The sequence below is a fragment of the Miniopterus schreibersii genome (genome assembly GCF_964146895.1).
Source record: "Miniopterus schreibersii genome assembly, chromosome: 11".
NCBI lineage: Eukaryota > Metazoa > Chordata > Mammalia > Chiroptera > Miniopteridae > Miniopterus > Miniopterus schreibersii.
In genome coordinates, this window is record NC_138111.1 from 5,289,314 (window position 1) to 5,315,067 (window position 25,754).

General features: G+C 49.5%; 1 protein-coding gene across 8 annotated transcripts in view; it reads left to right on the top strand.

The window, feature by feature from the left end:
• SEC16A (SEC16 homolog A, endoplasmic reticulum export factor) overlaps positions 1-25,754 on the top strand; it is a 35,185-nt gene that overhangs the window by 3,129 nt on the left and 6,302 nt on the right. For 4 of the 8 annotated variants that reach the window (XM_081150692.1, XM_081150694.1, XM_081150696.1 and 1 more), the window contains exons 2-22: positions 455-4,104; positions 5,879-6,015; positions 11,558-11,652; positions 12,946-13,072; positions 13,533-13,731; positions 13,866-14,040; positions 15,354-15,496; positions 16,004-16,065; positions 16,170-16,308; positions 16,678-16,923; positions 18,193-18,290; positions 18,661-18,742; positions 18,925-19,042; positions 19,233-19,344; positions 19,513-19,618; positions 20,353-20,493; positions 21,485-21,598; positions 21,826-22,018; positions 22,482-22,715; positions 23,222-23,304; positions 24,242-24,391. In XM_081150692.1, coding sequence (XP_081006818.1) covers positions 526-4,104; positions 5,879-6,015; positions 11,558-11,652; positions 12,946-13,072; positions 13,533-13,731; positions 13,866-14,040; positions 15,354-15,496; positions 16,004-16,065; positions 16,170-16,308; positions 16,678-16,923; positions 18,193-18,290; positions 18,661-18,742; positions 18,925-19,042; positions 19,233-19,344; positions 19,513-19,618; positions 20,353-20,493; positions 21,485-21,598; positions 21,826-22,018; positions 22,482-22,715; positions 23,222-23,304; positions 24,242-24,391 — 6,333 coding nt within the window. In that variant the 5' untranslated portion in view covers positions 455-525. The remainder of the gene's footprint in view (positions 1-454; positions 4,105-5,878; positions 6,016-11,557; positions 11,653-12,945; positions 13,073-13,532; positions 13,732-13,865; positions 14,041-15,353; positions 15,497-16,003; positions 16,066-16,169; positions 16,309-16,677; positions 16,924-18,192; positions 18,291-18,660; positions 18,743-18,924; positions 19,043-19,232; positions 19,345-19,512; positions 19,619-20,352; positions 20,494-21,484; positions 21,599-21,825; positions 22,019-22,481; positions 22,716-23,221; positions 23,305-24,241; positions 24,392-25,754) is intronic. The other 4 variants (XM_081150693.1, XM_081150695.1, XM_081150697.1 and 1 more) reach the window with 3 other exon arrangements.

Here is a 25,754-nt window from a genome sequence, read left to right on the forward strand (position 1 = left end):
CTATAGGGAAAGTATGATACACAGTCTTGGTAGGGGAGCTGGCTCTCTCGGGATCTGGTGATAGGTTATAGGAAAAGTGACCACATTCCTGGTAGTAATTCAGACTGGCAGGTTCTGCTCATCCCTGCCAGCTTGGTGAGGGCATCATGGAGGCAGCGGCCATTCCAATGGGTCCTTCGCTGGGTAATATAACTGAGTCCCAGAAGAGGGCAGTGACTTGTCTGAAGTCACTCAGCAGGTCACGGCACAGCCAATATCTGTGCTCCCGTCCAGTGTTCTTGCTCCGGACCAGGGCTGCAGTTCTGAACGGGACTGGGGTGGGAGAGATGCGCCCCTCAGGACTTACATGACACGAAATCATTGTCCATCATGTTTTTTTTTCTTAGTTTTCCTGATTGCAACCAGGTCTTTGAATATATGAATTCTATGCCAATTTTATCTTTTTCTTTTTCAGTTCAAATTAAGGATAACCTAGATCCTGCTACTCTCTGTAAACGGCATCTAATTGTGTACAAGAGCTCAGCCATGCAACCGCCGCCACAGGCTGCCCCACCCAGCGTGGTAGGGCCGCCTCCAGCTGGGAGCCCTCCAAGCATGTTCTGGTCTGGCAGTTCATACAGGAGACAGGCAGTCGCTAATGCACCAGTGGCTGCGGTAACTTGCCCACTGCAACCGGTAACGGATCCATTTGCTTTTAGTAGACAGGTGCTTCAAAACACCTCGCTGGGCAGTTCATCCAAAAGCAGCCCACCCGTTTTGCCAGGTTCGGCCCCACCAGCGTTTCTTCAGCACCCTGGTCTGCCTGTGCCTCACACGAATGCTGGGGATAGCTCCCAAGGACCCTGTGAGCCTTTGCCGAGACCTCTTTCACAGCCCAGGCCAGCAACAAGTCCATTTTCCAGTGTGTTGGCCTCTTCAGCACCACCCGGGAGTGCCGAAATGAGCAGGAGTGCCGAGGTCACTTCCAGCTCCGAACGTGAAGTTCATGCTCAGTACATTCCAGGAACGGGTTCTGACAGTTCTTATGGGGGCCACCTGCATGGGAACCTGCCTGGGCCTGATAGACCCCTGAGTGGGCAGAGCCCTCATGACAGTTCTGTGGCACCAACAACGTCCTATTTCTTCTCTCAGCCTCGTCAGCAAATGCCAGGGCAGTGGGGGCTGGTGCAGGGAGGCCCACAACCCTCAGGTCAGCATTATTGGCCCCGCCCAGAAGGACCTGTTCCAAACGTGGTGCCACAGGCCTCCAGTGTCTCCCACGTCCCTGCTCTGTCCAGCCCGCCTCAGGGGCCTGATCATGAGCAGCACAACCCTTCCATCACAGGACCCTTGACCAGTGGTGGAAGAGATGAGGCAGCCTGCCTACAAAGTGGAAACCACTCAGCAAGTCACTTTGATCTTGAAAACTCATTCAGGCAAAATTTGAGAGTTGGGAATACTGGGGCTGGCCAGGAGTTGAGGCCGAATCCAGGAGTGAATAAAGAGCAGTTGCCAAACCCTGCTCTTGTTAATCCATTCGCTCAGGGAAATAGCCCAGAAAGCCATTTGCACCACCCCTTGGGGACTGGGACCAGCCAGGCCCTGCCAGAAGCAGACTCAGGTACGCTCTGCATGTTTTTCCGAGGGGGAGAGACGGAGAATGAGGAGACCCTCTCATCTGAAAAAACAGCCTCTGCTGGCCAGTCTGACTTTGACGGTTTCTCCCCCAGCCCTGGCCTGGCCCCTCCTGCGCACGGGGGAGCAGGCAGTGTTTACCAGGCCTTTCTCAGAGCCACCGGCAGTGAGGCCACGCAGCAGGGAGGAGACACACAACCTTACTTTCCTCATTCTACAGGCACCGAGCATGATAAACCAACCACTAAAAACGCTGCTGTTGATCTGTGGGGCGACACGGCAGGTGCAGGGACTCATGACACTGGTGGCTCACACTACGAGAATGTGGAGAACTTAGAGTTCACTCAGAACCAAGAGGTTCTGCCAAGTGAGCCCCCAAATTTGGATGCCTCCTCCCCAGCCGATCAGCTCAGATACGGGCCTCTTCCAGGGCCTGTGGTCCCCAGGCTCAGTGTCGCAGGCCATGCTGGAGGTGGGGGCTCAAACCTCGAGGCCCTGGACACACCACTGCACCCTGTGCGGTCTGATAGCGTGTCTTCTAGTTATAGCAGCAAGAGCCACAGGAGTGTTTCCAGTGCAGCCAGGCCCCAAGACTTGGGCACCTTCATACAGCAGGAAGTCGGAAAACCTGAGGAGGAGGCTTCAGGGAGCTTTTTCAAGCAAATTGATTCTTCTCCTGTGGGAGGCGAGACGGATGAGACCACTGTGAGCCAGAATTACCACCACAGCCTGTCCCAGCCCTTGACCCCAAGCCCCCCTAAACCTACAGGGATATTTCAGACAAGTGCAAATAGTTCTTTTGAACCAGTGAAATCCCACTTAGTTGGAGTAAAACCAATTGAGGCAGATCGTGCCAATGTGGTAGGTGAGGTGAGGGGGACCCATGCCCACCAGAAGTGCAGAACAGCGGCTGCACCACCCGATGCCTGCCCTGGCAACCTGGAGCAGCCACCAGACAACATGGAGACCCTCCTCCCACCCCAGGTCTGTCCTCTGTCACTTACCACACCTGCAGAAGTCAGTCACAGGCTTCCACACACTATGGGGCCATCCTTGGAGACTATGCTTCCAACACCTGAGAAGAGGCCCTCGACCCGGGCCCAGGGAGCCATGAAGTGTGAGAGCCCAGCAACGACTCTGTGGGCACAGAATGAGCTGCCAGACTTTGGGGGCAATGTCCTTCTAGCCCCTGCTGCTCCTGTACTTCACATGCCCGGGAAACCTCAGCCATCTGAAGTGGTTCAGCCTCCAGACGAGGGAGTGTCTGGTCAGCTGCCCCAGCAGTCAGGCTGCCTCCCCCCTCTGCAGAGCGGGGTCAGCATTGGTGCTTCTGAGAACCTCGAGAACCCTCCCAAGATGGGAGAAGAGGAGGCCCTTCTGTCACAGGCAGGTTCTGGTTATGCCAGTTTGTTGTCCTCACCGCCCACTGAATCTTTGCAAAATCAACCAGTCTTGATTGCTCAGCCTGATCAGAGCTCTAATCTGGCTCCGCCCATTCATTTTTCTGTGTCCTTGTCGAATCCTAATGAGAAGACTCAGTCCTGGAGAGAAGCTCGGGTTGGGGACAGATCTGCCACGAGTAGTCGTGCTGTTGGGGGTGATTCTGGAGAAACTGCTTCTCTTTCTGGGGTTCCAGCCAGCTCTCTCATCTGCTCACCTCTGCCTAACAACCTTGCCCAAAGTAATTTTCCACAAATTTCTGGTATTTCTGAAATGGTTTCCACTCAACCTGCTAATTTGCTAGTTCAACCACCATCTCATCCAGCTCCAAAGAACTTGCTTCCAGAAGGTCAGAAGATTCACAGTGCAGAGAATGCTCTTCCGGAGTTGGTTAATAGCCCTGCTGGGAGCACAGGCATCATGTTGGTGTCGCCCACAAACACTGCCTTGGGACCTCATAGTAATAAGGCAAATCACCCCAGTAATCGGGAAGAGACTTCGGAAGCCTTAGACTTCACATTAAATAGGACTTTGGAAAATCCCGTAAGAATGTATAGTTTGTCCCATTCTGATAACCCAGACTCTTATCAACAAACCATCCCCAATCATCCCAGACAACCTGGGCCTGGGGTGTATAACCCAGACCATTTCTACCAACAGGTGAGAAAAGGTGCTCAGGACCAGCGTGGCCTGGAGAGAGCGCAGCAGGAGCCAGCTCCTTCAACCCCACAAGGGCCCAAAGCAGCATCTTCAGAACCCTCAAACCCAGAAAGTCCACCAGCACAAGGGCAGCTCCAAAACTCAGCCCAGCCACCTGCAAGTCCAGCTCCAGCTGACCCGGGCCAGCCTCAGCCACCCCGGTCCTCCAATGCATCGGTTGTGTCCAGCAACTCAAGCCAGGCAGCCATGCCGCCAGGCCAGCAGTGGATGCAGCCGCAGCCCCTGGACTTGGCAGCCTACTACTATTACAGACCCCCGTACGATGGCTTCCAGGCCCAGTACCCCTCACCATTCCCTCCAGAGCCTGGCACAGCCCCACTCTGCTACCAGGTAGGGTTGAGCTCTGACAGTTGAACCGTTTGACCAGTGGTCTTTTCTCTTGTGCTCTCTGGCAGGTTTCTGTCGGTTCATAAGTAACCTGTCGTGCGCTGCCGTGCAGGACACCGGTTCTGTGCGTTGCTCATGAGAAAAGTGCTCCTGGCCACCGCTGCTCTGCCACGCATGGCCCCCCTCATGGAATCCCACACTATGTAGTAGCACATTTGTGGAGATACCTGCTTAATGTTTGTGTAATGCAGCACCCCCAACTTATGGGACAGAAAAGCCCTTTGCTTCCCTGTTGCACCTGTTGGCCGTCTACAGAGCCCGAGTTCTGAGTTGCAGGTTTTGGGAAACTGGAGGGCCACTTGTAGCTTGCATGTGGTTGTGACATCAGAAACCTACCTAAGAAGCAGCAGGAAAACTAGTCTTTTAAATCTCTCCTTCAGAATAGAAGTATTTAGAGAAAAAAGTTAGGTTTGACATGTAATGCAAATGAAACGGGTGAAATTCCATCAGCTTCTCCCAGGTGCCTGGTGAGTCCAGCAGCAGAGTGAGGTCCCTGCTGCTACACAGAAGGTTCTTTTTGCCTCTTTCACAGTGCTGCAAGCTCACAAATGTTTAAATTAGGTTCTGTTTAATCCTGCATGGAAAAGTGGGATTCAAGTGGACACGTTTCATTATTATCTGCTTTTCGTCGCCTCTAGTGTAGGCCCAGTGTCTTTCGAGGTCAGCCAAGGCAGCGGTATAGTGGACCAGAGAGGTTGAAACTGCTGACTCACAGAGGCAGGGCAGGGGCAGAGGCAGGTGGCTGAGCTGGGGGCCTTGTGGTCAGAAGAGGTTGTGTCAGGACTAGACTGGTCTGGGCTGGGCCAGGTTGGTTTGGGTGATGGGAGGCCTGTGCCAAGCTGTGGGCCCTCAGCATCTTTGTGTGTGTGTGAGCAGTTACACCTCCGACCACTGAGACCTAGGTTCCCAAAGGAGCCACGTGGACTTTATTCCCATAGCAGGAAGCTAAGCTCTGCTGGGAGCCCAGAGAAGCCAAGGGAGTGCCTGCTTTGGGTTCTTTGTGCAGCACTACCTCAGCTCCTCGAGAGTTCAGCATCACAGGAGCCCGGCATCACTTCTGTGGGAGCCTGTGCCCCTCTGCCTTTTCTCTGTGTCACCTTAGCTTCCAGCGCCAGTCAAGAAGTCCATGTGACATGTTTCTCATCCTCTGCCAGGTGATGGTGGAGAGTCAGGTTCTCAGACACACAGGACTGATTCCGGCTGGTGCCTGGATCACCTCTCTGCTTCAGGTCCTCATGTGGCTGCCCCTTAGAGGCAGAGCTGTGTTGATTCAGTGATTTGTAATAGGGCTAGAATCCTCTAAGAATAAAATATCCTCTTTTTGAGGCTGCTTGTAGCTTCAGGACCCATCACATGGAACCCTGCTTCTGTGGCTTACCTGAGATGGCATCTGATGCAGGAAACAGTTTTGATTCTGGTACTGCAGGAAGCAGAAGCCTAACAGAGCTCTCAAGAGTTGCCATGGCTCCTTAGGGTGCCTACTGACATGCTGGCTTCTCCTGAGCAGGGCCAGGGCAGTGGGCTTTAGGACAGTCAGCTGCCTGCCTGGGGCTGTCATCCTGTAAGTTTTCTATTTTGCATGGAGATGTGTGTGTGTGTGTGTCGTGTCTAGTGCCCCTGGGAGAGCGGCATCTGTACTGCTTAGAGCTGGTGCTCCTTGCTGGATGGGCTGGCTCTTTATTGGTGTCTAATGCTGCACAAATCTGTCTTCCCACAGGACGTCTATGGCCTATACGAGTCCAGATACAGGCCCTACGATAGTGCAGCTTCCACTTACGCTGAGAACTACCGCTATCCTGAGCCCGAGCGGCCCAGCTCCCGGGCAAGTCACTGCTCAGATCGGCCATCTGCCAGGTGACTGATATTTGTGTTGCTGGGTCTGTGAGTAATGTCATGATTTGAAAAGACTGTACGTTTAAAGAATTATACAACCCTGTTGTGTTTCCGTTTTGTCAATGTAGATAGGTTGCAAGATGCATTTTTTTAAATCTTCATTGTTGAAAATATTACAGATGTCCCCTTTTTTTCCTCCATTGACCCCCTCCTCCCCACTCCTGCCCTGTCCCCAGGCCTTCACTGCACTGTTGTCTGTGTCTGTGGGTTATGCATATATGCATTTAAATTCTTTGGTTAATCTCTTCCCACCACCCCCCCCTCCCTCTGAGAATCGTCAGTCTGTTGCACATTTACAGGTCTTTGGATCTGTTTTGTTTGTCAGTTTCTTTTGTTCATTAGATTCCACGTATAAATGAGATCATGTGATACTTGTCTTTCTCTGACTGGCTTATTTCACTTAGCATAATACTTTCCAGGTCTCTCCATGTTGTCTCAAAGGGTAAGAGATCCTTCTTTTTTATAGCTGCGGAGGATTCCATGGTGTAAATATACCACAGCTTTTTTATCCACTCATCTACTGATGGACACTTGGGCTGTTTCCAAATCTTAGCTTAGCTATTATAAATAACACTGCTATGAACATAGGGGTGCATATTTTCTTTCTGTTTAGTGTTTCAGGCTTCTTAGGATATAGTCCTAGAAATGGGATCACTGGGTCAAATTGCAGTTCCATTTTTAATTTTTTGAGGAAACTCCACACTGTTTTCCATAGTGGTTGTACCAGTCTGCATTCCCACCGGCAGGGTACTAGGGTTCCTTTTCCTCCTCATTCTCTCCAGCACTTGTTGTTTGTTGAGTTATTGATAGTAGCCATTCTGGCAGGTGTGAGGTGGTACCTTATTGTCATTTTAATTTGCATCTCTCTGATGATTGGTGACATTGAACATTCTTTCATATCTCTCTTGGCCATTTGTCCTCTTTGGAGAAGTGTCCATTTAGGTCCTCTGCCCATTTTTTAATTGGATTGTTTGTCTTCCTTTTGTTGAGTTTCATGAGTACTTTATATATTTTGGAAATTAACCCCTTATCAGATGTATCATTGGCAAATATGTTCTCCCATACAGTAGGTTGGTTCCCTTTTCATTTTGATACTGGTTACGTTAGCTGTGCAAAAGCTTTTTTTTTTACGTAGTCCCATTTGTTAACTTTTTCCTTTGTTTCTCTTGTCCTAGGTGTTGTATTAATAAAAATTCTACTATGTGAGATGGCTGAGATTTTGCTGCCTATGTTTTCTTATAGGATTTTTATGATTTCACAACTTACATTTAAGTTTTTATCCATTTTGAGTTTATTCTTGTGTTTGGTGTAAGTTGGTGGTCTAGTTTCATTTTTTTGCATGTACCTGTCCAATTATCCCAACACCATTTATTGAAGAGAGTGTCTTTACTCCATTGTATGCTCTTGCCTCCTCTTTCAAATATTAATTGAGCATATGGCTTGGATCTATTTCTGGGTTTTCTGTTCTGTTCCATTGATCTATATGCCTGTTCTTTTGCCACTACGAGCCTATTTTAATTACAGTGGCTTTGTAGTATAGCTTGGTATCTGGTATTGTGATCCCTCCAACTTTGTTCTTTCTCAAGATTGCTGCTGCTCTTCAGGGTCTTTTTTGGTTTCATATAAATTTTTGGAGTATTTGTTCAAGATCTGTGAAATATGCCGTTGATATTTTAATAGGGATTGTATTGAACCTGTAGATTGCTTTGGGTAGTATGGACATTTTAATTATGTTAATTCTACCAATCTGTGAACACGATATAGTCTTCCACTTGCTTATATCTTACTCTACCTCTTTTTTCAACATTCTGTAGTTTTCCAAGTACAGGTCTTTTACCCCCTTGGTTAAGTTTATTCCTAAGTATTTTAATTTTTTTGTTACAGTGGTACATGGGATTGTTTTTTTAGTTTCTCTTTCTGAGAGTTCATTATTGGTGTATAAAAATGTCATCGATTTCTGGGTGTTAATTTTGTATCCTGCTACATTGCCGAATTCGTTTATTAAATCTAGCATTTTTTTGGTGGAGCCTTTAGGGTTTTTTATGTACAATATCACATCATCTGCAAATAATGACAGTTTTGTTTCCTTCTTTCCAATTTGGGTGCCTTTTACTTTTTCTTTTTGTCTGATCGTTGTGTCTAGGACTTCCAGTGCTATGTTGAATAAAAGTAGTGAAAGCAGGCAACCTTGTCTTGTTCCTGTTCTTAGGGGAAATAGTTCTAGTTTTTGCCCATTGAGTACGATGTTGGCTGTAGGTTTGTCATACATGGCCTTTATTATATTGAGGTATGATCCCTCTATTCCCACTTTGCTGAGAATTTTTGTCAAAAATGGGTGTTGGATTTTTTCCAATACTTTTTCTGCATTTATTGATATGATCAAGTGATTTTTGTCTTTCAATTTGTTTATGTGATGTATCACATCTATTGATTTGCAAATATTGTACCAATCTTACATCTCTGGAATAAATTCCTCTTGGTCATGGTGTATGATCTTTTTAATATATTGCTAGATCCGGTTTGCTAATATTTTTGAGGGTTTTAGCATCTATGTTCATCAGGGATGTTGGCCTGTAATTCTCTTTCTTTGTAGTGTCTTTATCTGATTTTGGAATTAGGCTAATGCTGGCCTTGTGGAAAGAGCTTAGAAGTGTTCCTTCCTCTTGGATTTTTTGGAATAGTTTGAGGAGGATAGGTCTTAGTTCTTCTTTGAATATTTCGTAAAACTCTCCTATGAAATGGTTCAGGCCAGGGCTTTTGTTTGCTGGGAGTTTTTTTATTACTGCTTCCATTTCATCAGTTGTTATCAGCCTATTCAGGTTTTTTGCTTCTTCCTGATTCAGTTTTGGAAGATTGTATTTTTCTAGGAGTTTGTCCATTTCATCCAGGTTTTCCAGCCTGTTGGCTTATAGTTGTTCATAGTACAAGATGCATTTTTATTTTTATTTTTTTAAATATCTTTATTGTTTTCAGAGAGAGGGAGAGAGAGAGAGAATCATCAATGATGAGAGAGTCATTGATCGGCTGCGTCCTGCATGCTCCCCACTTGGGGTTAAGCCTGCAACCTGGGCATGTGCCCTGGCCAGGAATAGAACCTCGTTCTCCTGGATCGTAGGTCGATGCTCAACCACTGAGCCACGCCAGTCGGGCACAAGATGCATTTTTAAATGGCGATTAGCACACCGGCATGCAGCCATGGCCATGTGTCAGCCAGCATTTGGTCAGAGGCACCACTGTCCTCGTGGAGTTTCTCCCCGGCCTAGGTGGTGGTCTCATTGCTAGGGCACGTGTGTGCTCTGGAGGCTTGGTGACTGAATGCTCAGGTCCTAGACTGCAGCAGCTTTTACCTTGCAGGCTGTTCCCCACCACAGGTCACAGAGAGTCCATGGTGTTTAGCCAGGCAGACTTGGGCCAGAATGCAGCTGGCCTCTTGGCCTAGAATCCTATGTTTTTCCCCAATACCGCCTGTTGTTCCGGAGACCCGATGTTGCCATCCTGCTTCTTTCTCACACTGACCCTGGTTCAGTTTTATGATTACAAATGAGGGATGTTGAAACAGCCCTGGCACTGTGCCTCCAGCCAAGTGAGAACTTGAGCCTGTCAGAGGCATCCCGCTCAGGTGCTGGAGGAGTTGGAACAAAGGAAGGGTGGCTGTCGGGTGTGCCCAGCTCTGCCCACCTTCCAAAGCCTTCACCTGGCGAAGTAACGTCTCACAGGTGTAGCTTTTGCTACAAGGGTATGTGGTTCCTTAAACTTGAGACAGAGAAAACCTGGTCACTGATACAGACTTGGTACACGCAGTGCCTTTCAGAACTGTGGGCTCCTTTTCGCTGGCTCTTCAGGTGTCTGGTAGCTTGACTGTCCAGTGCCACAGAGGGACATGTAGCCCAGTGTACTAGGTGCTTTATGTGAGAAGGTTCTGGGTCTTAGCACCTGGATACCACCCTGTCACCTGGGAAGCAGTGTTCTGATTCAGTGAGAGCAGTGGGCCTGTATTTTCTAGAACCCCTGGGAGGCAAGGGATTGCAGAGGCAGGTGGTGCCAGGGTACATCTGACTGTTCCAGTTTCCCTTCGCTTGCCTACCTGCAGATTAATGTGGCAACTCATTTCAGAGGCCAGAGCTGGCTCAGTGTAGAGAGGCACCTAACTACGGGCTGGGTGGTTACGTGGGAGGTTTGTCCCCTTATCTGTCGTGTCTGCACCATTTTCTGACAGCACAGGAGGGTAGTCTCCGTCCTCCCCTACTTTGCTTGAGGGGGGCGGTGCATGTACATGCATGCATGTGTGCATGCGTGCGTGTGTTTCCATGTTATGTTTAGCATTAGCTCATCTTTCTTGTGCCACTGTGATCCCATCCCAGTGGGGACTGCTTGAGGTAAGCATGGACCTTCTGTTTCTGTGATTGTCTTTCCCAAAGGATGCAGGGTTCATGGGGGTCAGGAGGTGCATGTTCCTGGTTCTGTGCTGCATCAGGTCATTTCTCGGGATCCCCCCATGTGTGGACAGGTACTCTCACCCTAAAGTGTTGAGAGTGGGTGCTGGGCTGAGGCCCCAGCTCTCCCTCCCAGGAGCTGCACCCACCAATTCCCAGGCTCAGCTGAGTGAGACATGAGAGAAGTCGATTTTAAAAATCAAATATTAACCTGGCCAGCCATGGCTCAGCAGTTGAGCATTCACCTAGGATCTAGGAGATTGCAGTTCGATTTCCCCGTCAGGGCACATGCCCGGGTTGCTGGCTCGATCCCTAGCAGGGGACGTGCAGGAGGCAGCCAATCAATGATGACTCTCTCGTCATTGATGTTTCTCTCTCTCTCTCTCCCTCTCCCTTCCTCTCTCTGAAATCAATAAAGATATGTTAAAAGAAAAAAACTTTTTAAATAAGTAAATAAAGGTAAAATATTTTCTAAAACTTGCTATTAAAGAACAAAAATGTCATTAAGCCCTTTCAGGAATCTTACTGCCCCAGGTCAGATACCTGTCTTCCTGCTAAGTTCCCTCTTTTCTTTAACTCAAGTCACAGGCAGACTTGTTCTGTGAGGCCAGCCTGCCAGTCACGTGGCGAGGCCCATGCTCGTCAACTCTGAGGGCCACTAGGGCCGGATGCACCTTGACCCACTCAGAGGACACTCGGCGCAGTCTGTGTAGTAGATCTGGAAGTCAGCATTCAGCTCATTTTCATACCTCAGTGCGTTTTGCTTCTGTTAAGTCTGATATCCATACCTCGAGAACCCCATTTCAGCCCTGGCTTTATGGGCGACAGCACTGAGAACACAAAGTTCTGTGTTAAAGTGCTCACATAGTTATTGTAAGAGAGAAATTTTAATTTGCTGTGTGATAAGGAACCCTTAAGCTCGTCTTTGTGTGGTTTTGGGACTTCTGATTAGAATTGTCCACGACCAAGTGCTTTAACAAATGCCTGTCGCCCTGGGTACAATCTATACTGATATCCTGTCGCGCTTTTCAAAAGTAGGTGCCTTGTTGGTAACCACTATATGATTTCAGACAAGGGCATCCTGAAGGTTACTACAGTTCCAAACGTGGATGGAGCAGCCAGAGTGATTATGCCGGCTACTACGGCGGCCAGTATGACTATGGAGGTACGTGGAGCAGCCAGCAAGTTGTGCTTTGCGGGCCTTAGGCAAAGGCCCTTCTGTTAGTCTCTGCCCTCATCCAAGAGCCCAGGTAATCTGCATCTGGAGGTAATTTCTGTTGCTACTTTTTTTAAATGAAGAGATTGCCTTCTTTGCCTTTCTTTTTTTTAAATATATTTTTACTGATTTCAGAGAAAGGAAGCGAGAGGGAGAGAGAAATAGAAACATCAATGATGAGAGTCATTGATCGGCTGCCTTCTGCACGCCCCCTGCTGGGGATCGAGCCAGCAACCCGGGCACGTGCCCTGACCGGGAATCGAACCATGACCTCCTGGTTCATAAGTCGATGCTCAACCAACCACTGAGCAACACTAGCCATGCTCTATTACTACTTTTAGCAGTTGTATTTTAATCACAGCATGAATGTGTCTTTATCATATTAGCAGTTTTCTTTGATTTTCCAGCAGAACACAGTTATCAGTAGCTCTAGAGCTGCCTTATCCCTGTGTGACTGTTTACATTGATCAAAAGAAATAAAATGAGAGAGCAGCTAGCTCTTCAGTGGCACTAGCCATGTCTGCCATGCTCTGTGGCCATGCATGTCCAGGGCTCTGGCATTGGAGGCTGTTTCTCCAGGGAAGGCCGGGCAAACATGTCCCCTCACTGTCAGTAAGGGTGTGCCTCTTGGCCACGTGTCCCTGAGCCCTGCTTCTCCCTCTGTTGTGCTCGGTGCAGAGGAGGGCCCCAGGCCTGCAGCCTTTGTTTATCCCTACACGGCCACCTGCCTTTTGCTCTGTTTCCCCTTTCATATCTGCATTACTTTAAACATAAAATCTGCACACAGTTGCCAAAAATGGTACATCTGGTTTGCTTTAATGTTACTGGTCTTTTTAAAAACAGTTCTTTAGTTTTGAGAGTATTTCTTAAACCTTTCCAGACCACATTAGAAGAGATATGAGTAAAATTTGTAGTTATGGGATTAACTTTTTAAAAGTAGTAACTGTGGGCAAGAATTTAATCAAGATGTTATGTAGCAGGTTTTTTTTTCTTTTTAATTGTGTGTATTGAGAGAAAAAAGCCAGTGGCCTTTAGGTATTAGACACTCAGGCAGGACTCGGCCGGTTACCTCTGGTATCTCAGTTAATATACCAGGGTCATGCTGACTTTCTCGGGAGGAAAGTTTGGTTCTGCAGGGAGTCTGGAAGCATTCTTCAGTACTGGGCGGCACCGTTTCTCCGGGGAAGGCCACACATTGTCTTCCGTGCTTGTTGTTTTAGCCTGTTAATCTCTTGCTTACAGATCCAGGTCGCTGGGACCGGTACCCCTATGCTTCTGGGTTCAGGGATCCTCGCCCCTATGACCGCAGGTATTGGTATGACACGGAATTCGACCTGTACAGGAAAGAAAACTACACTTATGCTGACAGGTAGGTGAGACACACTTTGCTGAGGGGTGGACGGAAATCAGAGCTGTGCTTTGTAAATGACCCATGAACTGCAGCTGTGTGTGGGCTCCTGGTGAGCAGCTGGCATCATAGTCACTGCCTAAAAGATGCGGACAGACTGGACCCTCTTACTTTGGGCCTCAGAACAAGTGCCTGGGTGCTGGTTTGCCCTTGTCTCCTTAGTGTCTGTGAGCAGTGTGACCGCTGGCATGAACTTGCAGCATACTTCTGAATCTTCACCCAGGGCCTGAGCTTGGACTTGGGTTACAGGGACTCCACTCAGGAGTGCGTTCTGACCAGCCCTGAGAGTCAGGACTCGTAATGATGGGAGGACGGCAAGGCAGTGAGGACCTGGTGGGGGCTTGAGTGTTGCGTAGCAGTGCGCATTGTGCCCAGGTGGCCCCCAGTGCCCACTGTTGTCTCTGCCCCATTGGTCCTCTAGGCCTGAGAGGTATGATGACCCCTGGAGGTATGACCCTCGCTTCACAGGGAGTTTTGATGACGACCCTGAGCCCCACAGGGACCCTTATGGGGAAGACGTGGATCGGCGCAGCGTGCACAGTGAGCACTCAGGGCAGAGCCTGCGCAGTGCCCCCAGTGTACACAGTCGCCACAGCAGCTTCAGTGCTCACTCACAGCAGGTGGGTGGGTGGGCGCTCCGTCCACACAGTTCTGTTTAGACCCAGTTCCCCGCCCTGTTCTCTGACAGCATGCTCCAAGTTTGACTGATGTTCATGGTGAACTGACTTTATCTGCTGGCTTTGTGTTTCCTAAGAGTCAGGTTTACAGAAGTTGCAATGTGACTGTGGGTCCTTATGAGGCCCCACCTCCACCAGGCTCCTTCCACGGGGACTATGCCTACGACACCTATGTTAGCAATTTCACCAGTGCCCAGGGCTTCCCAGAGTACGGCTATCCTGCTGACGCCGGCTGGCCCGCTGTGGATCAAGGTGTGTGCGGTCAAGGCCCTGCGTGCCCACAGGTGCGGGGGGGTGCCCAGTCACACCAGGGGTAGCTTCACAAGCCTGGGACAAGAAACAGGGAGTGAATTGTAACTATGATGAGAATTCACGATGGCCTAATCTTCCCCGCAGAGTCAGGACAACTGGAGCATGCCCATCCGTCTGAGAGACAGAACTTGTCATGATGGGCTGATAGCATCCCTCTGTACTTTGGCTCACAAGCCTGAGAGCTGCCCTACCTGTCTGTCACGTGTACTCATGTGACTCTGAGTGCAGGCTCACTGTCAGGTTCTTGGGTGGGGCCTCATGTTCCCATGCTGACCACATGGGTAAGCAGCTTTTGGAGGAAACTTCTAGTTCCCCTAGAAAAACTGGCTTGTCACATGTGCCACATTCTTAGTCCCCTCTGAAATGTTTGATTAAATGCTGTATCTTGAAAACTGTAAAAACGTGTAAAGTTCTGAACTATAACAGTAGACTTTCCTTCTTGAAGTAGTATTTCAATTGAAAATTTTTTTTTGTTTAATCCTCACCTGAAGACGTGCTTAGAGAGAGGAAGGGAAGGAGAGAAACATTGATGCGAGAGAGAAATATTGACTGTGGCCTCCCACATGCACCCAGACTGGGAATCAAACCTGCAACCTTTCCATGCACAGGACGGTGCTCAACCAACTGAGCCGCCCTGCTGGGTGGAAACCCTCCTTTTTGTTTTTTGTCTTATCCTTACCTGAGGATGTTTTCTCCATTGATTTTTCAGAGAGGGGAGAGAGAGAGAAAAACACCAACTGGTTGCCTCTCACTTGTACCCCATCCAGGGCAGGGCTCGAACCTGCAACCAAGGTACATGCCCTTGATCGGGAATCGAACCTTCAACTCTTAGGTCCACAGACCGACTCTCTAACCACTGAGCCAAATCGGCCAGGGCTGAAAATCCTCCTTTTTAACTGGAGGTGTCACACCTTCACTTTCACTCAGCTCTGAAGTTGAGAACAAAAGCTAAGGCACAAAGGGTCTAGAGAGTTCTGCTTCCTGTGACACCTGCTTTGGGGCAGTTTTTAAAGGTGTTTTTTTTTTTTTATTTAGAGGAGAGTATTTCTCATTTTTAATGCCTTAAACATTTTTCTAAAAAGTATTTCTACTTTTTAATGGGCAATTAAATAGCAATTATTAACTTCTAGTTGAAAGTAAGTTAATCTGAGGTCCCTTTGTGTGGGCACCTTGACATCTGAGCTGTTGGTCTGGTTCTGAAGCACCCAGAACTGACAAGCCGGCTGTTTCCCGTTCATGCCCTGTAACTGCAGCTCCATCGAGACCCACTTCTCCTGAGAAGTTCTCAGTGCCTCACGTCTGTGCCAGGTTTGGCCCTGGGGGTCAGCTCATCCGAGTAATCCCCAATCTGCCTTCTGAAGGACAGCCTGCCTTGGTGGAAGTGCACAGCATGGAGGTGAGGCTGGGGTGCAGCTGCAGGCCAGTGGGCTGCCCGTGCACTCATCCTTGTTTCTGAAAAACAGCCTTGCAAAGTGTTGATTCCTATGAATCCTCAGTTGATAGGTTTTTATTTGTTCTGTTTGGTTATACATCTCTTTACTTGCATTTCTGATTTTGAGGGGAGGACATTGTTGGTGTTCATTTACTGGTGATTTTCGATAACGAGTAGAGGTCCTTCATGCTGTAAAAGTCCTTGTGGCTGGCTGGTGGGGGATGGGGTGCCCCACTCTTTTTCAGCCCCACAGACCTCTGTCACATGTATCAGTTCAGAGTTTAGGGGGGAATGGATCTCACTGCTAAAAGTGTTAAAGTCACTGTTGCCTACCAGACACGGTCGTGCCCCATGATGGAGCACCTTTGCCTTCCTGGGGACAGGCCGTCCTCAGGTCAGCAGACACAGGTGGGCAGTGGCGGTGCCCACCCCTGAGCTGCCTTCTCCCCGTCCCTCACCTATTCTTCACAGACACTGCTGCAGCACATGCCAGAGCAGGAGGAGATGCGCGCATTCCCGGGGCCGCTGGGCAAGTATGTCCCACCTGAGCACCTGGGGCAGCTGTTGGGCAGCTGTGGCTGAGTGTGGCCTCGCCACTGTGCTTGTTGCAGTTCACTGAATGTTGTTCTTTTTTCAGAGACGACACCCATAAAGTGGATGTTATTAATTTTGCACAGAGCAAAGCCACAAAATGTTTGCACAACGAAAACTTAATTGACAAAGAGTCTGCAAATCTTCTTTGGAACTTTATCGTTCTGTTGTGCAGACAGAACGGGGTATGTGCCTTCTTACCTTTAAAATGCTTCTTCTTGTTGGCCTGGGGTCTCAGGGTTCCTGGGTCCCCCCAAGGAGTGGGGCGGGATTTTTGTGCTGGGCTGAGCAACCAGAGCCATCTTAGCAGTGACTTGGAGAAGTGTAAGACAAGCAGGTTGTGCAGTTGGGGCAAAGGGAGTTTCAGACCCACCAGGTCGATCTGTGTGTCTGGCTCCTGGGCATGTGGGGAGTGGTGGTTTGTGCTGTGGTAGCCTGGCATGCTCATCCAAGGAGACCTGTTGGCGGTCCTCACCTGAGCAGGACAGGAGGACCTATGGTAAGTCCTGTCCGTAGTGAAGCCCCTCATTCTTTCTGTCCTTGCCACCCTGCAGACCGTGGTGGGAACAGACATTGCTGAACTGTTGTTACAAGACCACAAAACTGTGTGGCTTCCTGGGAAGTCACCCAATGAGGCCAACCTGATTGATTTTACAAATGAAGCCTTGGATCAAGCAGAGGAGGAGGAGTCAGTGGAGGCCCAGCTCTCGTTTCTCACTGACAATCAGGCTGCTACCACCAGCACTCTGGAAAAAGAGACGGAGAGGTTCAGAGAGCTGCTGCTGTATGGCCGTAAGAAGGTAAGTCCCTGAGCTCACGGATGCCCCGGGCATGTCCTAGCGTCCACTGAGTGTGGCTTAAGTGCCAGGAAGCAGGCTTGGGAGGGACAGAGTCCTGCCTCAAGAGCAACGGGCCTTGACGGTGACATTCCTAAAGAATCATCTGGCACCCTGTGTTATCTCTCTGAAGGTATCACAGTGATTTTCCTCTACATATTGCCAATATCGAAGACTCACAGTTTCAGTTTTCAGTCTTGCAAGAAATAAACGCACTTATCGAGCTCAGGCTGTGCCCTGCCCTGTACAGTGAGTGTCAGGGATGAGACAGACATGCAACCTGTTGTCACAGGTGCATGGGCTCAGGGTCTCTGAGGTGTGGTAGGTACTAGTGGGAGCTGGTGCCTAGCGGGAGTGAGTCAGGCACAGCACATGCAGAGGCCTACAGGGAGGGAGAGCGCCTAGAAGCCTTGTACAGGTGTTAGCGCTGTGGAAGTTCTCTCTGGTTGTGTGGAGTGGAGAGGAGGGTCTAGGGTGGTTGGGTGCCCTGTGTGCTGTGTGCACATGCCCAGCATGTACATGGCTGCAGTGGCAGGGGGCTGACTGGCCCCAGGTCCTTGGGACTTCTACATCATGATAAGCTCAGGTCATAGAAGTTTTCTAAATTATACCCCAGGTTATTAGGCTAAGGGGAGGCTCTGTCCATGTTGACAGGACATCACTCTGGCACTGGGGAGTGAACACATACATGGAGTTTCTCAGCGGATCCCAGTGGGAAGAGCCCTTTGGGAATGGCAGCACTGCCTCTCCGTCATCCTGTGTCTGACTGGCCTGCTCATTCTTTTTATTAAAAAAAATTTTTAATTTACTGGCTTTGGGGAAAGGAGAGAGACAGAGAGATAGAAACATTCATTTGCTGCTCCACTTATTCATGCATCATTGGTTGATTCTTGTATATGCCCTGCCTGGGGATGGAACCCGCAACCTTGGCACATCAGGATGACACTTCAGCCAACTGAGGCACCCAGCCAAGACTGCTTATTCTTTATGCTGCAGTTTGTAAAAGCAGTGTGTGTGTGCAGCAAGACCTACAACCACAGGGACTTTGGACAGGGGAAAGTAATGGCAGTGGACTTGTCTTTGATTTCTGAGCTATGCACAGGTGTGTTTTGGGGGCCGTTGAGGCACATGTGTCTCACCATAGTCAAGTCCTTTCTCCTTTCCTGGCAGTGCGGATGACACACGTCATGTGAGTATCGTGCCAACTCAGCTCACCACTATACTGCTTTGCAGGATGCTTTGGAGTCTGCAATGAAAAACGGCTTGTGGGGTCATGCTCTGTTACTTGCAAGTAAGATGGACAGCCGGACACATGCCAGAGTCATGACCAGGTAAAGAATCTCATGAGGCTGATGGCTTCTGGGCTCAACCAGCTGGTCTAGTGGCAGTGTCTTGGCAGCTCTTTGAAGCATGCAGGTGTCTAGCTCTCATCACAGCTGGGGAACATCGCCTGCACTGTGGTGCTGTCACAGGGATGTGGGCTGCCGTGCCCTGTTCACTGCCTGATTTTTAACTCTTTCAAATCTCAGTGAGCTCCTTAGTCTTTATCTTTTACAGCGTTTTTAATACTGAGCCATGTGCACCGCCAAGGTGAAGCATCAGAACCGATCATTAATGGGGCTGAAATGAGACCAGACTTGTGTCTTGTATCTTTTTTTAAGCTGGGTCAAGTTAGGTTTTCCTGTCATTTTGTCTCCCCAGGTTCGCTAACAGTCTTCCCATCAATGACCCCTTGCAGACTGTCTACCAACTGATGTCTGGGCGGATGCCTGCAGCGTCCACGGTCAGTGGGGAGCTCTCCCCGTCGCTCCCATGGCCCCGCTGTCTGTGGAAAAGGTTTCATCACAGGATGAGACCTTTCTGCCCTTGCCTCCTCATGCTCCCTGAGCCCAACCATTGCAAAGCTACACTGACTCTCCCTTCCCAGGATAAGGGTGTGTTCTGCTTCCTTTCTTGTGATTTTAGTGTTGCGGAGATGAGAAGTGGGGAGACTGGAGGCCGCATCTTGCTATGGTTTTGTCCAACTTGAACAACAACATGGATGTGGAATCTAGGACAATGGCCACAATGGGCGACACTCTAGGTGGGTCAGGTGCAGACAGAGAAGGCCCCATAGGTGGAGCATGGGAGATGTGCCTGTGCCAGCTGTAGTCCGGGTGGTAAGGGCCACAAGACTTTCGTTCCTCTGGCAGCCCTGCCATTTTCTGTTCATAATCTTTGATTTCTGGGAGAATCCCCCTGACTAAGACTTGGCCCACTTTATGTCTCTTCAGCTTCGAAAGGTCTCTTAGATGCTGCGCACTTCTGCTACCTCATGGCCGAGGTTGGATTTGGGGTTTATACAAAGAAAACCACAAAACTTGTCTTAATTGGATCAAACCACAGGTGAGGAATTGCATAATTGTGTGTTTTCCTTTAGAGGGAAATGCCCTCCCCTGCTCCCCCTTTAGCTAACCCAGAAACAGAGCCAGGATGGTGGCCTCACATCCTTATCATGCATGAACACTCCTGGGTTACTTGCTCAAAGATAAAAATAACTCATTTCCTCAACAGTTTGCCATTTTTAAAGTTTGCGACCAATGAAGCTATCCAGAGGACAGAGGCCTATGAGTATGCTCAGTCGCTGGGGACCCAATCTAGCCCCATGCCCAACTTCCAGGTGAGCTGCATCTGTGGCGCAGGGCTGACGAGTCTCTGCTGGCTTCTAGTTTTGGAGTTCTTAGCAAAAAGTGATGAAGTGTTTGCGGCAATCTTGGGGAGACATTTGATCTATATTGTGTGAGAATAAACCCTGTTGAATTGAGGATTTTGTTTATGTTTTGGGTCTTAATATTTAAAATATTAAAAACCTGGAGTATTGTTTCTGTTGGCTATTTTTAGTATGGTAGGAGTGTTATCTGACCCAGGAGTGAGTGTGTGAGTGTGCAAGTGTGTGTGTGAATGTGTGAGTGTAAGCAAGTGCGTATGTGTGTGCATGAATGTGTGAGCATGTGTGAATATGTGTGTGTGTGAGCGTGAGCATGTGTGTGAGCATGAGTGAGTGTGTGAGCATCTGTGTGTAAACACTTGCATAATCCAGAGCTAGGAGACAGTGGCTGTGGGACAGGCTATGGCTGTCTGTGGGTGGGGTTGGGGGGCTGTCCTGTGTGTGCTGAGTTATGGCTTCTGTACTTGGAGCCCTGGTGGCTCTCTGAGGATGTTGAAGAGAAAAAGTGGCCTTAGAAGCTCAATTGTTTCCTTTGATCTGAATTATCTCAGGGAATGGGGACTAGTGCTGTTTTGGGGCCACAGGGGTACACAAGATACACGAAACATCCAGAATAATTCTCAGCTTGTAGGGGGGCTGCAGGGAAAGGAGCCACAGTATGGCTGAGCTTTGTTTGTTTGTTTCAGGTGTTCAAGTTCATCTACTCCTGCCGCTTGGCCGACATGGGGCTGGCCACTCAGGCCTTTCACTACTGTGAAGTGATTGCCAAGAGCATCCTGCAGCAGCCCCATAGGCACTCCCCCGTGCTCATCAGCCAGCTGGTTCAGGTGCTGTCCTCTTGAGTCTCTGTCCCCAGCACAGGACTGATGGGCTAGCCTGGGGTCAGGATCCCCGAACTCGGGTTGAGCAGGGTTGGGACTGGCGGGCACTCGGGGCTGACCTCAAGGACAAGTTACAGTACTGAGATGTTCTCAGGCAGATGTTTGGTGTTTTTCATGTTATCATAGGAATCCTGCAGTCATCTTGTGCCAGTACAGAAACTTAGTAGTACTTCAAAATAAGGACTTCATCTCTAGAAATTATTATCCTGCAGTTTAGTCTGGCAGTTAACTGTAAGACTCCGGAGTCCGACAGCCTGGCTTTGGGTCCTCGCCGCCCCACTGCAGGCCTCGTTTCTCCACTCTTGAGAGTGGAGATAGTGTGACTGGGCTTAGAACTGTGTGAATCGTAAATGGGACAGGTGGACAGCACCCAGCCAGCATCACAGTGGTCACATCATTATGTCTCCCCTCCCTAAGGAGCGACATTTTTGAAAATGTGCTCATGTGATACCTAAAAGTTTTTTATTGAGATTTTTAGACAGCTTCAGCAGTTAGTAACACAAGGCCAAACTTGTTTTATCTGGACCCTCCCACTGCCCCCCCCCCCCGCTTCCCCCTCCGTCCCCCCCCCCCCCACCCACCACCCAATCAGAGTATGTACCTGTCTAGGTCAGTTCAACATTTGGCTTGGTCAGGTCCAGTCTGTGTCCTCAGGTGGTGGTGGCAGGCAAGTTCAGTTCCAGGGGGGTCTAGGTACAGCTGACCTCATGCAGATGACCAGAGGTTAGCTCTAGTGAGCTGTAACCTCCTAGGCTTGCTTTCTGATCACTCAGCATCACCATGAATGTGTAAGGCATGTCACATAGCACACTTCTGAAAAGTGTTGCAGCTGAGACTGTGTCTCCAATTTAACACTGAGGATGCATTTGTTCTAAGTTAGAATAGGTTTTGAAAACACTGGTAGTAACAGGGGCCTTTATTTCTCATGTGTCTCTAGATCGCTTCCCAGTTACGACTCTTCGACCCTCAGCTGAAAGAGAAGCCGGAGGAGGAATCCTTTGTGGAGCCCACCTGGCTGGTCCAGCTGCAGCGTGTGGAGAAGCAGGTCAAGGTGAGCTGTAGCTTTTAGTCATGGGACTGATGCTGGCTTGTGCCACTGTGGTTTTCAATTGTAGTGTTAGCTGTAAACAGACAGTTTGGGAGGTGTTTGTCAGAGGGCCTCTCTGCAGAATGGGAGGGTGGTGAGGGGGGGCTGCTGAAGCCCAGCATGCGCAGGGCAGTGGGGATGGGCACCCACAGCCTTGGCTGTTGGCGAGGCCTGAAGTATTTCTCCCTCAGGAGGGCGCTCTGGTGTGGCGTCAAGACCCAACTTTCCCCCAGCGCTGTCCCAGCACACCAAGCTCTGAGGTGGGACAGTATAACGGCCCAGGACTTGAGCAGCCCTTGAACCTGGGCACAGAGAACCCGCTGCTGGTGCCACCTGTGCCCAGCGCTGAGCACTCTGGCCAGGGCGTGTGGCTGCTGCCTTTAGGTGAGCCTGCATGCAGGGGAAGGGCCCGAGTACCTTTCTCTCGAGACTGCAGCTTCTAGATGTGGAGAACCCAGGGGACACTGTACCATCTCCATCTCCTCCTCTTAGCATGCTTATTTCCTTTCTGAGCCCAGCAGGGCTCATGGCCTTGATGACCTGGGGGTAGGGGGGTGGCCAGTTTGAACCCCAGAGGTGGAGGTTGGGTCATGCTAGGGTTAGAGCCATGCCTTATGTTGTCATTACCCTCAGCACTAAAAAGCGTATGTTCACCTTGTCCCAAGTCAGTGATGTCTTGGCCTCTTCAGCACTTTCTGCTTCAATGTTGGGCTGTCCTGTCTCTTAATAAGAAATACAGCCGTGCACGACACCGTGTAGTAATTGTATGATCGTCACCAGTGGACTTCTTCAGGCGATGGACTTGGCTGCAGTACCTTTGACTCTCTTCTCCACTGTCTCCGTGCAGCCCCGCCAGCGCTCCCTGATGGCCCGCCATCCATCCCTGCCACGGTGCCCATGTTTCCAGTGCCACCCGCAGGCCCTGTTGAGCTGGGGCCTGGCTGTGGAACCCCAGGGTCTGCGCTTGGCGTTGCAGAGCCCTCTGGGCCTGACCCTGCAGCCCTGTATCCAGGGCGTGGCCTGCCACCCAGCTCACCAGCTCTTCCGGAGAGTGAACACCTGCTCCGGACCCAGGACCCAGGTGGGTCTGCTGAGGTGTCATCCTGAGAGCAGAGCTGAATTGGGTTTTCTGTTCCAGGAGTTCATTGGTGGAAGAGATTGAAGTCATTTGTACTTGAAACAAGTTACATTGTTTAGTTTATACCAAAATCCTATATGTTTTAGGTTGAATGGGTTAATGGAATGTCAGTAGTAGTCTTTCTTGTGACTTTTGTTAGGATGTGAAATGTGGCTGTCTAGGGCATGATTACTGGCCTTGAGGTACGCCCAGGCTGTCGCCCTTGTCACGTGCCTGGGACCCTCTGCCTGGAGTTAGAATTGGTGGCTCTTATACCTGATCTGTGCCTTTCTATCTTTGTCTGCTTGGACAAAGCAAAGTGGAGACTTGAAAAAACTATTGGCCTGTTCCTCAGAGGATGCTTAGGCTTGGTTCTCATGAAGCACTGGGAGGACATGGCCCTCCGTGTGTCTTATCTATGTCCACGCCCCTCTGTCCTTTGCTCAGCTGCTCCTCTCTGCCATTGACAGGAATGATGCCACAGGACACCCGCCGGAGAAGCTCACTGGCGGAGCGAAGAGAAGAGGATTTTGGTGGCAAATTTGACAATGTGGTACTCCCCCACCTTTTCATTGAATAGGGACCCAGACTCCTTGTTCTTCAGTTGCAAGTAGACAGATGATACTGAAAATAGGAAATTATCTTTTAAGTTATTTCTTAAAGAGAAGACACTTCTTAAAAAGCTGGAATCCTTAAAGTATGGAGACTTGAGACTTGGTAAAAAACATGAATGGGAAAAAGATAGTTGTGTAAAAGTAGTTACTTTAAGGAGAAGAAAGAAACACCCACCTGGTGGAGCCACGCTGTTAATTGTAACTTTCCTAAGATCCCCCCCCCATGATTCCCCCTCCCCACCCCACCCAGGCGCCTGCACCTGCTCTGCGATGGGGTCCTTAGAATTGCCACTGGCTTTCTTGACATTGAGATTCATTTTATCAGACCTCTTTGGTATAAATACCACCTCTGTTTGTTCTGATCCCCAAGCAGGAGGGACAAGTGGTTTTTTATACAAGCCGCTTTCTGGAACCTTCTTTACGGATGCCCAGCACTGCATGGACACTCGTCAGTAGGCAATTACTATCATTTAAACTTAAATTACTGTCACTTAAACTTCACTGTGTGTTCTATCATTAAGACTTTCTGTCCCTGGAAAGATAAAATAAGAGTTTAACTGTTGAAAACAGACTCTTAACCCAGGGATGTTTTACTTTTAAAATGCCCATTGCTCTACTGACCAGTCTTTATGCTCTGTGTGTATAGAGTCTGTTTTTTCCAGCCCAGAGCCCACCTTTTGATTCCTGTGATGCCCCTTGATACAGTTGCTTGTTATGTGTAGGCTGGCTCTGCTCCAGTTGGTCCAGAGAGCCAGGGCTGCCCTCACCCATCCTCACCTTCTTCCTTCTCACTTTTGTCATCTGGCCTCTCGGAGCTGTTCTGAGGGCTCCTGGGAGGTGCCCCAGATGAACCAGTTCCCACGTTGCCTTGGACAGGGCTCCTCGAGGATGCTACAGGACTCTGAGGCCCCCCCAGGGTGGGGTGGTGCCAGCCTGGGTGCCCTGCAGCCTCCATCTCTGACACCCGCTCCTGAAGTGAAGGGCCCGGTACAGGCAGCCAAAAAAGAGACCAAGGAGCCTAAGAAGGTAATGCACAGCTCATCTCCAGCAGCCATCCCAAAGCTGCACCGACCATCCAGGTCTTGTCCCCGTGTGCAGGGTGGGCACTGTTGGTCCTTCGGTCAGCCATTCTGCTGGGTGGCGACGCTTGGCTGTGCTTTCATTGGCATTTCCCTGGTGAGGGGTGATACCTGTTTCCACTTCTCTGTCCTCTGCTGTGTGCACTGTCTTCCCCCATTGCTGTCAGTGACTCGCAGGAGGCCTTTCCATATTGCGGATACAAGCCCTCTATTAGAGCTCCTGACCTGTGGATTGCCTTTTCACCCTTGTAATGCCATCTGTGAAGAACATGGTACTTTGGGTTTTTGTTAATCTTCACCCAAGGATACTTTTTCCATTGATTTTTTTTAGAGAGATTGGAAGGGAGGGAAGGAGGTGGGGTGAGAGAGAGAGAGAAACATCGATGTGAGAGACACATTAATAGGTTGCCTCTCACATGAGCCCTGACCAGGGACAGGGATTGAACCTGCAACTCTTCAGTGTGCAGGCTGACGTTCTCACCACTGAACAGCACCAGCCAGGGCCTTGGTTCTTAGTTTTAATAAGATTGGTTTAGCCATAGCCTGTTTAGTTCAGTGGTTAGAGCTTTGGTCCATGGACTGAAGGGTCCCTGGTTCGATTCTGGCCAAGGGCATGTACCTCAGTTGTAGGCTCCACCCCAGTCAGGGTGTAAGCAGGAGGCAACCAATCAATGTGTCTCTCTCACGTCGATGTTTCACTCTCTCTCTCCCTTCCACTCTCTCTGAAAAGCAATGGAAAAAATATAAATATTCTCAGGTGGGGATTTAAAAAAAAAATAGGGTTGGTTTATCAAGATTTTCTTTAATGGCTGGTGTCTGCTGTGAGCAGTTTTCATTCAGAATGTGTGTGGAATCGTGAGCTAAATAAGTCATAAGCTTGCAGGTCACTGCACCGTTTCCAGGGCAGGTCATTCCCTACTGAGATTCAGAGAAGCAGCTTTGCCTGTGTGTGCAGCCACCACTGCTTTCTCTCTGTTTTTAGTAGAAGTGAGGTACAGTACTTGACAAATAAAGAAATTTCCCAGTGGGTAAATTCCCCCAGCTGGGAACACAAGGATTGGCTTTCCCAGACTGCCTGCCACTGCTCGGGGGAGAGTGTCAGAGGCTGTGCCTCTGTCGGCACTCAGACACGAGATGCTTCGAGAGGCACAGTACTGTTTGTGGTGAAGTACACATGGCGTTGACCGTCACCACCATGTCTAAGGGCACAGCTCAGTGGCATTAGGTGCATTCACACTGTTGTGCAGCCACCACCATGCTCTCCAGGACTTTCCCTCTTCCCCAGACTGACCCTCTGCCCATTGAGCACT